Source organism: Gallinula chloropus (assembly GCF_964237585.1).
Source record: "Gallinula chloropus genome assembly, chromosome: 13".
NCBI classification, from domain to species: domain Eukaryota; kingdom Metazoa; phylum Chordata; class Aves; order Gruiformes; family Rallidae; genus Gallinula; species Gallinula chloropus.
Window position 1 is genome coordinate 10,319,144 of NC_140098.1, and position 16,750 is coordinate 10,335,893.

At 39.2% G+C, this 16,750-nt stretch overlaps 2 protein-coding genes across 2 annotated transcripts in view; one reads left to right on the top strand and one right to left on the bottom strand.

Annotated features, from left to right (window-relative positions):
* Positions 1-10,046, bottom strand: part of RPGRIP1L (RPGRIP1 like) — a gene marked incomplete at both ends in the record, with an annotated part of 65,567 nt that extends 55,521 nt beyond the window's left edge. Inside the window, 5 exons of the mRNA XM_084270200.1 lie at positions 717-860; positions 2,907-3,006; positions 5,665-5,963; positions 9,047-9,191; positions 9,962-10,046. Coding sequence (XP_084126326.1) covers positions 717-860; positions 2,907-3,006; positions 5,665-5,963; positions 9,047-9,191; positions 9,962-10,046 — 773 coding nt within the window. The remainder of the gene's footprint in view (positions 1-716; positions 861-2,906; positions 3,007-5,664; positions 5,964-9,046; positions 9,192-9,961) is intronic.
* A 4,390-nt stretch (positions 10,047-14,436) lies between these two features.
* Positions 14,437-16,750, top strand: part of FTO (FTO alpha-ketoglutarate dependent dioxygenase) — a 234,938-nt gene continuing 232,624 nt past the window's right edge. Inside the window, exon 1 of the mRNA XM_084269877.1 lies at positions 14,437-14,478. Within this exon, the coding sequence (XP_084126003.1) occupies positions 14,440-14,478 (39 nt within the window). The 5' untranslated portion in view covers positions 14,437-14,439. The remainder of the gene's footprint in view (positions 14,479-16,750) is intronic.

Here is a 16,750-nt window from a genome sequence, read left to right on the forward strand (position 1 = left end):
CTCTTAAAAGGAAGTTAAAAGAACTGACCACATATTTCTCATCTGAGTAAAGCAAACAAGTAAGAAATGCAGGATCCTGCCATGTTAAATCCTTAATACAATTAAAAGTAACAGGCAGAAATGGAAACAGAGAAAACTGGGAGATATATGCAAAATTAAGTAAGTTTGCATATATTTTTCCAAGTGAATGAAGAAAGAATGAGAAAGGAGATGAAAAAGAGGCTTCACTGTGAAACATATTTTACAAGCATGCTTGTTTTCACTATAGCATATTCCTTCAAAAATTTTCTAATCTACCCTTATATGGCCATTATTTGTCTATTTATCGACTCCACACTATTCACGATTATTAATGAACATTAAATTATCCATGATTAACCTATATCTAAAATTTCCAAAGAATTATATTGAAGAAACAATACACAATTAAAATGTAATGAGTTGAACTTCAATTTAATCTGAATCAGTTGGAAATGAGTTTTCTAAAATGGTAATTATGAACCTCTCTATTTGTGAAAAAACATAATAACCTATTATCATAACAATCTCCTTGCTTCAAATTATCCATGGCTATTTGGTAAAACATTTTATGACTTAGATTCAAAAACAGAAAAAAATTAATAAAGCACACATTCCTTAACAACTAATTTTCACGGCTATATATGACACAGGTTTTCTGATGCTTCCACCCTGGAGATTTCTATTCTTCACAATACCTTTGGCTTTTTGTTTCTTGCTGTTTCAGCCGTAAGATGGATTCTTCAATTTCTTTGTCCTTCCTTTTTAGCTGATTCACAAGTACCTCTTTGGCACGTTCTAGTTCCTCAATGTGTACTCTTTGGGACTCAATGACAGCCTCTCTGCAAGTACAAGCATCTTATGGTCCAAAACCAATTAAGTATTTACTTACAGAAAAAAAAACAAACAGAAAGAATGTTGAAGAGAGACAAATTTTAAAACAGTTCAGCAAGATTTGTATTTCTTAATGACATGAATCACAACATCTTACTATGAAAATAGAGGTCACCATATGAAAAGGCATGAACAGCACAATAAATAGATAAATAATTCAAACGTTAGAAAATATAACACAAACAACATAATACTATTAAAATAAAAGCTTATATGGACTGAATAATGTTTAGAAGCTAGCTAAAAACATCTTTTATTGTTTATTATGCTCTATATTAAACATACCCTCCTCCTAATCCATTAGTACCAAGTGTCTTCTGAAAAGAAAAACATCATTACTAGATATCAAAAGAATATGAGATGTTCAGTGGATGGAGTATTGAAAGTAATTTTTAAGCCTTTGTTCTTAGTAATTAACTTTACATCAAAAAATTCAGATTATGTGTCTTTAACGGCAGAATTCATTCAGTAAATGTAATTTAAAAAGGAATGGCAGAAAACTATAGAGATCAGAGTCCAAATACTTCTTGTTAGGTCACAATTTTGCAATTTTGATTTTCCTGACATACTTTCTAATAGTTTTTCTAGTAAGAGTAACCAACAGTTTATGTATATTTTACCCACTCTAAAGCTTTTGATGCATAAGCTATCTTAGGCTTAAAAGTACCATGAGTATTGCCATGTGTTTACTTTTGTACACAAGTGCCCCATTCTGTGAAACTGTAGTTAATTTTTTCCCACCTGTCCTTTGTGAAAACAGAAATCTGTGAAATAAATGCCATTGAAATGTTTTCTGCATCATAACACAACGTTTTTGATCAGTATTAGGAGAAAAGCTACTGTGAACATCAAAATTCATGGCCGTCAACAGAACGCTCTTATTTTCCATCTTCAAAAGTGGTAAGTATAGGACAAATAGCCCTCTCTAGGCCCATGACTATAAAATTACTCAACATTTCATTTTTCAATTACAACGGTCTATTATAATGCAAATTATTTTTTTAAATTTTAAGTGTTGAGCAAAGTTAAATTCAGACAATGCCAGTGAGTGCAATTTTAAAATTGTTAAATAATTATTTCCTACGATCACACTAAGTATTTGTGTTTACAAAACTTCAAGTACAAAATACATAATTGCACATTAAGTAATTATTTGCATACTTAGCATCCTTATTTATGGAAAATTTAACATTTATGGATACTGTAGTAAATCTGATTTAGGTAAAACATTACAGAAAGAAGCACACATACCAAATGCAGCTTTTGAAAAACCAGATGTCTAAAAAGCATCATAGGTTCTAGCATACTTCAGAGAAGAAACATGTTTTGATCAGACAGCAATATCTTTCAGATATTCGCTACCTTCTTTCTCCACCCTATGTAACACCACTCTCTTCTCGTGCAGTCTCTCTATCAAGGATGTTATCAAAATCTTCCTGAGCTTCAATTGCTGTTAAAGTTGCAACTGGACTACAACCACTTTTCAAGATGTAGAAGTGAATCAAAATCATTTTGGATTACTATCCTATGCAGCACTTTTTGCAGCTTATGCATAAAATCTGACCACCTCTAGAAATGAAGCTTAAATGAGTCAGCATAACACATTCAATACAGTCATCACATGCATGGATTATCCCACACATTTTAGGAGTTTGTTGGTAATAACTTCGCAGCTTTTGCTTTTGCCAGCTTTTTCCAGCAGTAAGCTAGGCACTGCTGCATCCAGGCAAAAAGAGAGAGGCTCGCCATTGAAGAGCAACCTTAAATTCCAGCCAAATTCTTATGTACTTACGTTTTGCATTCTGAATTCCTGGATCTTGTTTTCCTTATCATAAAACACTTCTGCATTGCTACCAGTCTTATTTTGTTATCAGATCCAACAATTTCACTAGTTTCATTATATTTTCTTAAGTAAAAACTTCTGAATTTTTTTTTCCTTCAAGAAAACCACCAACCATTATAACGACCAAAATTAAGAAATATGAAAATCATACAGATTTTTTATTTCCGGCTTTGGATCCTCAAGCAGAGTCTGTCCATATCTTGAGAGCACAATATTAGGTAATCTCACTTCTAAATCCTGTATTCTCATTCCTGAAAACAGAAACCATAAATTTTTGTTATGCTAAAAGAAAAAGCACTTAAAGCAACAATCTCCACACAGTAGAAGCACAACTCCCATATATATGCCATAAAAAGTATGTTTATATCAAATTCACATGGAGAGAAACTGATTAATCAGACTATCTGCAACATAACTGCTGTAAAATTTGAACTATGGGCAATACAGCATGCACTGTTAAAGACAAGTGTTAAAAACAGGTCTTGAAAGGGTTTTCTTAGAAGATTTTACTTTTAAAGACAGAACAGAAACTGTCTTCAAGGAAGAACGATATCAATATTACTAAACAAGAACACGGACTTGTGATATTTTTTCCTCTGATACCACTTTCTTTACAATGCTATGAGTGTCATTTATCTAGACAAGCAACTACAGCACCATTTTTAGCAGCAGTGCAAATAATTTCCTTATGTTCTTTAGAAGCATATTAAGTCCCTGGTGAAGAAGAAAACTACAAAATTACTTCGGGAACAAATGCTAGTTCAGGTTTCTCCAAATCTTTCCGCTTTCTCTTTCTTCAGCAAGAAGAAATTAAAGAAAACTTGAAGTGAGACCAAACTATGCATTAAATTTCAAGTAGAGCATTACGGCTGCCATCCCTGAGTCCTCAAAAGTGAGTCATTTAGGTTCAAGGTACAATACAAGCAGATTGACAAAACTGAAAAAACATTTCCCTACTTGGTATCTGTGACAAATTAACTTGAATTAACTTGATTTATTTGTACATTTTGAATGTTGATCTTTAAACCTTTTAAGATATTGGTAATTGTGCTATATAATGTATATGCATATATGCACATATACCTCATGTATATATATTTTAATTTGGTTTTGTTCAAATCGTGATATATCTTAGGTTATTGTACTGAATGAAGAAAGCAATGAGAGAAACCAGTGAGTATTTACAGAATATTCATAATGGTTCACATCTTTTGGCTTGACTTGCTACAGTATTTATAAATCAGCCAAACACAAAGCACATAGGAGCAAGGTGTATTTATTATTTGTGGATTCTTCCTGCCTCTTCATACCATGGAGACAGCTAGGGTCTCCCGAATTTTTCCAAGGAATTCATTTTGGTTTTGGAGAATTGCTCTGAATATTTTCTCATCTGCACTAAATATGTCTTGAGATTCAACCTCATAGTTCCAAAAGCAATCTAGGAATCCAGCAGTCTTTAAGGACAGGAGACACATCCAATTATTAACAATAGACTTCAACCTAGAAAAGCGTGCTCAAGAATGTGCATGTTCATAGTGCTGAAGTTATCAGAATCCCTTTTCATTTGAACAAGGTGTTAGAACTGAGAGGGCCACACTAGAAATTCTGTGAAATTTCTGAATGTTATCTCAACTAGATGTTCTGTGGACAACTTTTTTTTCCTCTTTCTTCCTCATTTTCTTGTCAGTTTAAGAATCACTGCCACAAACAACAAGGCCCCAGTGCTAGTTCTGCACAAGATATCTTTGATCTGGATCTTTTCTTACGCCAAAAGAATTCTTCACAGCATGCCATCTCAACATTTGATCTTTAAATCCTTGAACCAAGTTGGCTTTTTCTCTCTGCTAGAACTGGGCCTGAAAAAATTTATTGTGTTTCTACCCTATTTTTGCCTTGTTAAAACAAACAAAAGACTGATTTTGGAAATAAAACTGTGTGCAAATGTAGGTGTATTTGCAATATACTCAAATTAAAGGAACAAAGTGGTAGAGCCAATTGCTTTTTATCGTATGTCTAAAAACATGTGAAGTGTTTCTGTTTTCATATACCTGAATAATCAACATAACCAAAATAAAGAATGGTAGAAGGGCAAGATGGAGAAAAAACACAATGTAACTAGCCATCAGCCTGATCCATGGTTTGTAGAAGACAACAATTCTGCTGACTCAGTTTTGAATCAAGGCCAGCATCGCTGTCCTTTTTTTCTTTAAACACATCATGTATACAGCGTATACATCAGCTGAGCACAACTACTGTTACAAATGTTCATATGACAATAGAAAGGTTTTAAAGTGCAATTTCCAAAGGTAGCTACTATAAATAAAGGATTGAGAGTAAGACTGCCTTACACAGTAAGTCTTGGCAATAAAAAGCATCATTAAAGAAGACTGCATCATGGTATTTGCTTTCGAAAGTCCACACATGTAATAGATTTTTCAAGTGTGCAGTGTTGTGCACATATGTATCAAGAGACTAGAACAATCCTTGAAATTAAAAAGGAAAAACATGTGCAAACAAACTACAGATGTAAAACTTTGTTATAACATGATAACGCTAAACTTTTTTCATATACTACTTTTATAAGCCTTTAACATGTAGAGAAGTCATACTAAGAAAGTCCTGTAATATTAACTATCAGAAAACTCACTTGAGTACTACTTTATTTTCCAAACTGTACTTTTGTTTTATCCCTACCACTGTGGCGTCTCAAAATAAGGACTTCAAAAGCAAACTGGTTACTGTCACTGCTATGAATAAATACAAGAAAAGGAGAAAGGATGAAGAACAATCTTTGTTCCTACAGGTACTACTGCCCACTGATAAACAAAAAAGAGTACATACTTGCTACAGTGAGGCAAAAATTATTGGTACCTACATAACCTACTCTTTTTAATAAAGGTGCATTATACCTTTCCTTGCGTGCTCCGGTACGCCAGCGGTCTCATTCCCTTTTCTGAGACCAGTGTCAATACGAGACTGAACATTGCTGTACTGACAAGGTTTATGCCCTTGAATCTGGAGCTGCTGTTTAGTTGAAATGAGTTTGCTGCGGAGGCTCTCGTTTTGTTTCTCAAGCTCACGAACTCGCTCTTGCAAGTGCTCAATCATTTCCTCCAGCTCCACAGCCTGACCCAGCCGCTTGGGGCCGCCACCAACCTGTCCAGACCTTTTTTTATCATTAACAAGCCGTATTAACTTGGTGGCCATTCTGGGGAAAATAATAAAAAAAGATGAAAAAGAATGTGAAAAGTCAGCATAAAAAGCATTCTGTTGAAAGGAACGTAATCACTGTGAAGACTTCAGCATAGAACCTGAATAATAAATTTCAGGTTTTGATATAACTATTACTGCCTGTGAAGAACTCTTTGAAGATAATTGAAACCACTGTGCAGCAATCTGCTTTATAGCACTGACAAATAACAGTTTCCTAAGGCTTATCATTTAAGGTTAGTAAAGGGAGGACACATATTTACTCCATATGCTGTTTAAATGTAATTTTTAACGCATGACCTTATATAGGAACCTCTGCATGCTGTTAAGTGAAGTTACAGATTTGGGATGTAGTGGGGCACAATATAAAAGCTACAGTTCCACAAAACATTCAACTATTGAAAGAATGCTAACAGTATGCAATATTCCAAGGATATATAATTTCTAGTATTTTAGGATTTAAATATATATTTCAGTTTTAAAGTGGCTAAAATATATAAGTGGAAATATTTAAGAAGGTATTCCGGAAAGAGAGACTTAATAGATCTAATTACCATACTCAATTTCATACTTGGTAAATATTAGCAATGTGCTTCAGCGGAGGAACGGTTAGCTGAGGAATATAATTAGATACAGAGGGTATGGTTTTCATCTATCTTTAAAAGGACACAAATTTTGCTTTTGGCATCTTGAGAGTTGTACCTTTGATTTCCTTTAGTTTTGATAAACATTGGTAAGCTAGAACAAAAGGCAGAGAGGGCACATGGAGGTGATGTAATATACAAGAACAGAAAACATACCCAGCAGTGAATTGAAAAAACTTGGCATATAAAGAAAGAAAAGGTGGCTTTGATGAGAGAGACAAGTTCAAGACTTTACAAAATTGGTCGCACATCTTCAAGACCTGTATCTAGTTTACAGGGAATCTATTTTTGCAGGGCCAGGAAAAAAAAAAAAAAAAAAGAAAATAAGGACACACTTCATTTGTTTAAAGGGGCTTGTTTTATTTTTGCATACTTATGGACAGGAGCTTCTACTTAAAAGAACAAAAGTGAAACAAAAAAAATCTGTAATAACTTTAGATTGTCACAGAATGTTACTTGCCTCTAAGCAGGTTTTTTTGTTTATTTGTGGGGTTTTTTCAAATGTACTTCTACTGCAAATTCATTCCAAACTTTTAGTTACAAGAGTTTTGACATGAAGGATACTGGGAAAGAAATTCAGCTTGAGAAGTTATGATTTTTCTCTGGCAATCTAGACAAACACTGTATTTCACATTTTCTGTACCTTAAAGTATTAATCCAGGTAATCCAACCTGGACATTCTGTGTAATTTTACCAAATTGATGTGCACATTTGACAAGGTCAAGTTCAATAAAGCCAAGTACAAGGTCCTGCATGTGGGTCAGGGTAATCCCAAGCACAACTATAGCCTGGGCACAAAATGGGTTGAGCAGTCCTGAGAAGGAGGAATTGGGGGTGTTGGTGGATGAGAAGCCCAACACGACCCAGCAACATGTGCTCGCAGCCCAGAAAGCCAACTGTATCCTGGGCTGCATCAAAGACATCACGACCTGCATGTCGAGAGATGGGATTCTCCCCCTTTTGTCTGCTCTTGTGAGACCCCCACCTGGAGAACCACGTCCAGATCTGGGATCACCAGTGCAAGATAGATGTGGAAATGTTGGAGGAAGTCAAGGGGAAGGGAGTAAAGATGATCAGAAGGCTGGAGCACCTCTCCTACAAAGACAGGCTGAGAGAGTTGGGCTTGTTCAGCTTGGAGAACAGAAGGCTCTGGGGAGATCTTAAGAGCAGCCTTCCAGTACCTGAAGGGGCCCAGAGAAAAGCTGGAGTGGGACTGTTTATCAGGGCATGGAGTGATAGGAAAAGGGGGAATGGCCTTGAAGTGAAGGAGGGTAGATTTAGAGTGGATATTAGGAAGAAATTCTTCCCCGTGAGGGTATGGAGGTACCAGCACAGGCTGCCCAGAGAAGCTGTGGCTGCCCCTTCCCTGGCAGTGTTCAAGGGCAGGTTGGATGAGGCTTTGGGCAACCTGGTCTGGTGCAGGGTGTTCCTGGCAGGGAGGTGGGACTAGATAGGCTTTCATGTGCCAGTTCCAACGCAGATCATTCTATGATCTAACAGAACCACAAGAAATGCCATTTGGAAGAAAAAATTTGTTCCACCATCGTGTAACTGGCAGTAGCTTGATAGAAGAGAGAGAAGTTACGTGTGTTGGTCAATTTGATTCTGACTCACTGAATACTGAGTGAAAATGAAAGAATGTTCTGGACTTCAGAAAAGTATGAAACATTCCCCACTACAGAGGGGATTACAGTATCTTCAGATACCCTTTCATTAATTGCTTAACTTCTGACCAGAAGCTGGCTTAGATGCAGCAAGGTTTTATTAGCCTAAGTAAAGCACAATGTGAACAAAGTGCTGCTGGATTAATTCGCCTTTCTGGAACGTAGGAATACCATAAACAGTTCTGCTGAGCTCAGATAGCTTGGTTTGCCTATGTTTGGGTATACTAGGTAATGTGGTCCCCACGCCACTTGAGACTTCTTCAACGACGTTCTCTATGTATTACCCTGAATAAAGCAGAGCATATCTTAATTACAAAGATGTATCAGGTTAAGTAGATAAAAAGCTAGATGCTAGTCAACTTCTTGGGAGGGCAGAGAAAGACAAAAAGGGGCAGAATCAAGCCAATTTGATTCTAGGATGCAATCCCTGATGAATGAGTAATTAGACTTCTATAGCCTCTTTGTCAGTTCCCAGAACACCTATTATACTTGTTCTCAGACAGTATAGTTACAAACCCAAGGTACCAGCTCCAAAGTGGTGGATAGCAGTTGTACCTTTCTACATGGGAGGTACAATACTGTCTAATGAAAAAAATATCTTGTATAGCACAGGGAGCACCAGAAACCAAAATGAAAGTGAGGTCCAATAAGAGGTTTTTGCCACTGCTTTAAAAAGTCCTCAGAGAGAAATCTGCAGGATTTTTAAATCATTGATATTACCATCAAGGGCAAAAATGTTACTCTGAGCTAAAAGAAAAACATAAATGCCATACCTTTTAATCTTCTCCTCTTGCTTGTTTGCATGCTGTTTGAGTAAGATGTTGTCATCATGTAAACGAAGAAATCTGTCCTCCAGTTCCTCTCGACTGATTCGTGATATAGCTTGTCGATCTTTTATATTCTGTTTCACTGATGATTCTACCAAAACCAAGACAACTTCAAATTACCTTCAATACACTCAACAACATGTAATCCAAACTCTAGCTCATTTTGAAATACTGAAGGAAAAAAAAAAAATTCAAGTAATTTGATATTTTACATTTGTATGACGCTGTTGGTTATTTTTTTTCAGATTTATTAGCACATTGCTTCCTTTTTCCTCCCTCTTACAGATAAAAACTAATTCTAATGATACCTCACACCGACACCTACTAGGCAACAAAAAGAAAACAGTTGAGCAAGTAACAACTACTGTCAAACATAGTACTAAAATAAGATGGATCATTACCACAGACTTCCTTTCTAATCTGTTTCAACGTTAACATACCCTCTTGAAGCTTGAAAACGTTAACTGACAATTCTGTACATTTACTCAGATGCAAGACTAAGCCCTGAGTACCATTCTAACAGCAGCTGAGTATCATATCGGAATCATATAGTACTTTTGGTTCCTATTTTGTTAAATGGATATTGCCTTGTCCGCAATTCAGCAAAGTAGTCCTCTTTCTTCTGGAAGGATGAATGTTAAAACTCAATGAGATTTACAGTTTTTACCATCTCATAGCAACTCCCCTCTTACAAGCAACATGAAAACAGAAATGGTCAAAGTATCTTTGAGAATGTAACCCAAATTGAGTGGTATGTGAACATAATTTTGTGAGTGGGAATGTCAGAAACATTTTTTGAAAGAAACTAAAGAAGCCACTGATCAAAGTCTGTAACTGTAATAAATAGCAGCTGGTACAAACCTTGTAATCCTCCATTTCCAGCTAGAGTCAGACCTACATCTCTCACAGGCGGGTCCCACAGAGTTTCATAAGCTGGAACAGACATGGCTTATCTACGGATAACAAAATTCAAATGAAATTCTTCTCTATCTGTAACAAACTAAAATATAACATATAAAGTGAAGGAAAAAGTAATGATAGATTCACTGAGATGACAGACTCATAAATTAGTGTAAATGTTCCCATGTCAACTGTATTGCTCAATCTATACTTTCAAATTTAACCTTATGCCAGTTTTAATCTGCGCACGAAGTACAGCTCCTTTGCTATGCAATAGCTCCAATTTAATTGAACGTATTAGAAGCAGAATTCTTAAGTTCTAGTTCTGTTGTTTTCAGCACTCTTTGGGCTAAGGCCATAACTCTAAGTGCATGTGGGAGGGGAACATGGAGGGTTGTTTGTTTATTTTAATTGTTTGTTCATTTTAAGACAGGTCAAAGCTTAAGGCATCAACTGGTAGATGAGTAATGCGATCTTCCACATTTTGAATGGGGCTCTCTGAAACAGAGGTGCTGGGGGTTATGAAGTCAATTCAGTGTTGCCTACCATTCCCTTTGTCTTCTTTCAATCATTGTCATAAGAGAAATTACTTTCCAAGATAGAGACTCTCCTATGAATGATTCTCATAAATCTGAACACATTTATTTCTTGAGGCAACCGAAAGCTTAGGTACATGACAAAGTGAGATTAGTAAAGTATTAATGTGAGAAAGTAGAACATTTGTTAACTACCGTTCCTTTCTTCTCTTCCAGTGCAGAAAATTAGATGTTGGCCATAGAGACAAGTAAGGCTGAAATAGCATGAAGAGAGAGATATGAAGTCCTTTGGACAACTTCCCCCCCCGTCCCACCCTACCCCGTTACACCCTCAAGGTGATATAACACCTTAGTGAATCCAAAAACATACAGAAAGGCATTGGGAAATTAACAGTGATATTACTGAAAGCCAGCATCAGACCACAAAAGTGACACAGCATCACCCACAGACATTCTATGAAGTATCTGTTAGTTCTGTCATAACCAAAATTGCTGCTAAAGATACGCCTCTCTTCTACCAGTGTAGTCTTCTATTATAAACAAGTCTCCTTATGGCTTTGTCTAAGAACAAAAAGGATTAGTATAAGTTTAGTTTCCAATAAATCAGTCTTTCTGGGTTCTCTTCATCATTAAAATTTAGGATAAAGCATTATTTCTAGCTTTCAATGTTTACAACAACCTGAAGACATTTTTCTTTCATGTGGAGCAAATGTTTCTTTTTCGCTACTGTTGAAATGCCTGAATCTATCTACACCCATTGATTAGCAATAAGGTTGCAGTTTCATTGCTGTCATTCACAGAAACGGAGAATGACACTTCATGATGCCATATCGATGGCATGCAGCCATTGAAACCAATGGCACAATTCTAATGAAAGACAGACATCAACTAGAATACAGGCGTTCTTAGCTCTTTTTGCATCATTCACAAATTTTTTTTTGTAATTTGTTAAATTAGCACAATCTGCAGACATTGACTTCACTCAATTCTAGGATCGTTATTGAAGCCATTATTATATGTCACTGTATAAATATCACTACAGCAGCTACGACTGAGTCAAACGGAAACCTTTACTTTTACACAATCAATCCAAATTTGGTTCAGGATGGCAGCAAGGAGCAGATGCCACCCTTATACATCTTTCTAGAATGTGGTAGTCTTCACAAATAAAAAATAACAGCTTTTTTTGAGAAATTTCAGAGAGATCAAGAGCTAAAGAAATACTTTATCAGCACTAGTCCGCAATGTTTGTGATATATCAAAATCAAGCTTCAAAATCTCTAACACGGTAATAGGTACAGGAAAACGTTACTGTTTTTTCACTCTCTGCCACTTGCTAAAGAAGCTCCATTATGGATATCTGCCTGTTATTTCCAGTGTGAAAGAAACACATGCAATTACAAAACAAAGGCAACACACACTAGTCCCTCAAATAAACAAACCAACCCCTTCCTGTCAGTAGTATTCGACTACTGGCTGCAGCAAAACCACATATATATTTAATGTGTAAGCAAACAAACAGAGCAAGGCTGTATATGAAAGCCCGTTTTATTGGCAACGTGACATGACTTGAAGACAAGTAGCAAAGCTGCTATAAATCTGAAGTCCCCAAAACTTTGAAAGATGAACTTTCAGAAGAGGAAGAATTAGTTATTCAATTTTCATTAAAAAATGACAGAAGTTAAGTATTCTGCTTTCATTTCTGTGCTGGACCACAGGAAAAGGAAAAAAAGAGACTAACTGTTCTATAAAAAGAAGGGGTAGGTTTAGGTAGAAATAGTTCAAACATGCCTCCTGATTTTAGGAAGGCAGAATATAATTATAGACTCATTATTTGGCCTGGCAATTTATTTGCCTTATTCCTAACATAAGAACCACGTGTGTATTTAATAATCACTAACAACCACCATTTATACTGCTTCTCACAGAAGAGACTTCAAACAGCAAATCACCTGTTACATGTTACAGTTACTTTCTAAATACTACCTCAATGTCAATCACAAACATTTAAGCCACATTACTTTCCTTGCAGTTAACAGCTTCAGCAATATTTCTAAAAGCATATGAAATTTCTCCACAGAGTTCCTTATTACTTCTTCAGAAAGCACTTCCAAATCAATTACATCTAATAAAAATTGTATATGTTGCTACAGTCTTACACTATTAGATACTTCAGCACTGCCTGTGCCTTAGAAAAACCACAACCCTGAAAAAGAACTTAACATACAAAACAGAGAAGCATTCTCCATAACTCTGGATATAAGAATTTCAAGACTGATATAAACAAAAATTTTAGCTATAGTTACTGAAGCTGAAGTAACTAACTTACACACCGTGCTACTTAGAAAACTAGTGCTAGTAGCACCATCTGTTATCTCACCGAGTACTACAAACAAACTGCATACAAGTTGGCAGTGTTTTATGCAAGACCAGACAGTAGTGAGCATAAACACTTAAAATATCAGAACTTTAGGTCCGTATTCTTATCTAACTCATGGAAGACTACTGTTCTTCCAACATCATTCAAGCTGAGGAGGGATTACTGAAGTTTCCAAAAGTTCTCAGTCAGTGGGGATCAAAGGAACAGTTTCTAGTGAAATCTTAAAAATTATAACCGGTAATTGCTTCAACATGGATTTAGGATAGCATGAGTCTTGGCCACAGCCAAGAAAATGTTTTTCTTACAAAAATCCTACCTCACTTCTCTGTTAGAGGGAATAACAATAATAAAAAAAAAGGAGGAAAGACAGACCACCCACTTATCTTAAACTATCACAAAGTATTTCCAGCCTTCCTTTATTGATTCCTTAAAGATGTTTGCACTCTATTGGGCCTGTCATCTAAAATAATATCTTTTATTACTTGGTAGGAGTATACACATTATCATCTTTCAAGCATCATCTGTTGCAGTATTGTGAATTTTAGGGGGGGGGGAGGGGGGAGAAAGAGAAAAGATATGGAAGATATTAGGAAGTGAGATCACCCCATCCTGCTTTAGTCTGAGGGAAGAAACATCTCTCAAGACCTGTAAGTTCTACTGCAACACAAAAAAATCAAAACAACCATGTCTTGCCTTCAACATATTTCACAAGTGCTTTCCAAATTTTTCTTCAGCTCCGCCAGCTCCAGTAATAACTTACACGCCTGGAAGGGGCAGGGAAAGGTAAGGCTTGCCTCACAAAGAACCGCCTGCACTCCCCGGTTTTTCCCGCTCCCGGCCACACACAGAGCGCAACTCCCGCTTGAGCGCAGCTGCCCCTTCACACACTGCGCAGGGGCCACAGCTGAGGAGAGCTACAGAGTACGCTCTTAAAAAGCGGCGAGGCACCCCGCCTTGTCCCACGATCACTGTGCAGCGAGCGAGGGAGCTTCACAGGTCTGAATTGCTTCAGGAGCGCAGCCTCAGGCCGAGCTCCCCCTCAGCGCGGGAGAGCACCGAACCCCGCCAGCCCCGCTTCTCAGGGACTCCCCGGGCTGGGGGCGCCTCCGCTTCGGGACGTGGCACCGCACCCCCGGAGCGGTTCCAGCACGGCTGTCTTCCCCCCCGCCGTGCCCTAGAGGAGAAAAAACTCCCCCGTACTCACAGCTCCCTGCCAGCCCTATGTCTTCTCCCAGCGTTCTGTTACCAGCTGCCCCTGTTGCTAACCGAGCCCTTCCACTTCCGGGCCGGCGAAACCCTACGGCCTGCTGGAGCCTGTAGTTCGGGCAGGGGCGGGGAGCTGCCTCCACTCGAGTCGCGGGACTACGGCTCGTTTAGGCCACCTGCCTCTCGTAGCCGCGCCGAAGTGCGTGCCGGGAGCTGTAGTCGCTCGGCAGCTGCACGTCAGGCGGGAGCTGCGCGGGGTGGCTGCGGGTGGTTTTTGCTGTCCGCTCCCGCTGTGGGCGGTTGGCTGAGGCGGCAACATGAAGAGGAGAGCAGGGGAGCGGGAGAAAGAACTGAAGGTACATTGTCTTTGCTTCCTGCTCTCCTTCAGCCCTGAGGAGTCTGCCCGCGGCGAGCCCCCTTTCGCGCGGCTGCTGCTGGGCGGCTTGTGGGGCTGCAAGGGGCAAAGCCAGTCCGCCGGGCTCCGGCGCTGGAGCGGGCTCAGAGGTCGCTCAGAGGGAGCGAACTGCGAGGTCGCCGTGAAGTGTATTGTGAAAGGGAAGCAGCCCGAGCACCGAGCTGCCTGCCGCGGGTACCCAGCCAGGGGCTGCCGGCCGCTCCGTACCCTCGCCGCCTGGACGGAGCGCTGCGGGTGGGCGGCCGCCGGCTCCTCCGCGGGTTTCAGCGGCGACTTCGGAGGGCTGGCGGCTGCAGCTTCCCGGGCCGGAGCCCGCGCAGGGCACGGCCCGGGCGTCAGGCCCTTCCCCTCCTTTCTTTCCCGCGCGGTTGAAGGCGGCTGCGGTTAAGGCGCCCCGCGGGAAGTGGTCCCTGTGCCGCGGGGCGAGGGGCCGGAGGAGGTGACGCGGGGTCGGCGCCGAGGGCTGTGGGCGGCCCGGCGGGCTGGGGCTGGGCTGGGCTGCCTCGGCTGTGGTGCTCGAAGCGTTAGGATTCCGCTCCCCCCTTAAGCGGGGAACCTCGTACAGCTCCAGCAGTAGCTAATAAAGTTTTTTCGCTGTTTGGGCTTGGATATTGTCAAGTGCGAAGGTGCTCAGTGGCGTGGCAAGAGACATTCACAGCAGCAGACAAGTGTGGCGATGCGTTAGGTAACCCCACTTCTCAGACTTAAAAGGATTCTTGCTGTGACCTAAATAAACTTTTTAAATAACGTTTTTTCTTGATAATACGTGCTTATAGGGAAGGTAGTTGCACTGTGTGCACAGCCAGCACTGGGGAATGCTTTGCTGTTGCAGGTGCCTTTGAAGGGCATGTTTCTACTTCATTGACCACTCTTGACTGCAGCTGCTGATGGTTGTTGAACCTCTGCCGATTTTGTGTTTACAAAATAGTGGTACAGAGAAGAAGTAAGTTATTTGTTTCAAAGCATAATACTGATTTTAGTGGTGTTGCTGACAGGAAGCCTAATTCTGTTACAGATTTAGAAAAAGCTTTCTAAGGCGGTCATCTGGTTCACCTGTCTTTACATACAGGACATATATTGCTATTAATTTACTGTTTATCATTAGAAGTTATTTCATTATGAGGTAGGGAAAAGGTCTGACTTAAGTTGGCAACTAATTGTGTGAATAGGAAAGTAACTATTCGCAGTAGTAAGACTCTTAACTGTTTGATTACAACCTGGTCATTTTGTAATTAGTCATTAGTAATTAGAAGGGCAATAACTTCAGTGTTTCATTTATGTTCTTCTCTTTCTGTATGTGTGAAAATACACGGAGATGTAAGCTGCCCCGTCCAATTATGTTGCAGGGAAAAGACCAACCTATACCTTTTTCAGGGCCTCTACATTTACATTATCCATCCAAGGCTGGGTTTGTCTATGCAATATATGCTGAACATATTTGTGAATCTTTTCCATTTGGAGAAAAGCTGCCATTGATGAGATAATCATTCAAGGATACATGTGAGGGAGTAGGAGTACAGACTGTGAACTACACTGTGAAAGGTTATGTGAGGACAAAGCACTTGAGTTATTGGAGGAGTAATGGGTAAGAAAAGGAAGCTAGAGTGAAAGAGTAGTACCTTAGACACACCTGTATAGGTGCACAGAGAGAGAAGGATGAAAATAGACATCCTTATGGAGAACTTAAAGATGTGAATGCGTACAGGGTGCCTTAGGGATCTGCTGTAAGTTGGGTACTGCTTGAGAAGCTTTGAGTATGTCGAAAGTGAAACAAAAGAAGCCCGTAGATGCTCTGAGGATAGAGTGTGCCAAAGGAGAAGGCAGCAATGTGAAGAGGAGGGGTTATACAAGAAGACTTTCTTTTCATAGGAGCATCAGCATACTGGTATTATTTTATATAGTTTGATTAGAAATGCAGTCCTTGGGCTTCTGGTGGCACTATGCCAGTTTACCCATCATCCCCTAAGTTAAAGCATTGTTCACTTAAGTTGCTCACCCAAAAAATACCAAAGTCTGTATTTGATGTAGCAGTTCTGCCAAGACTTCCATTTAGGTCCTGATCAAAATATTTCATAGCAAACCAAATATTAGTGAGGTTAAACCAACCTCTTTGGGAGAGTAAGATTTATGAGGCCTGCTAATGAGAAGGAAGTGGTTGGATAGAGGAGCTGGTTTGGATTATGTATCTCCTGGCAGTGTCATTGTTCTGGAGC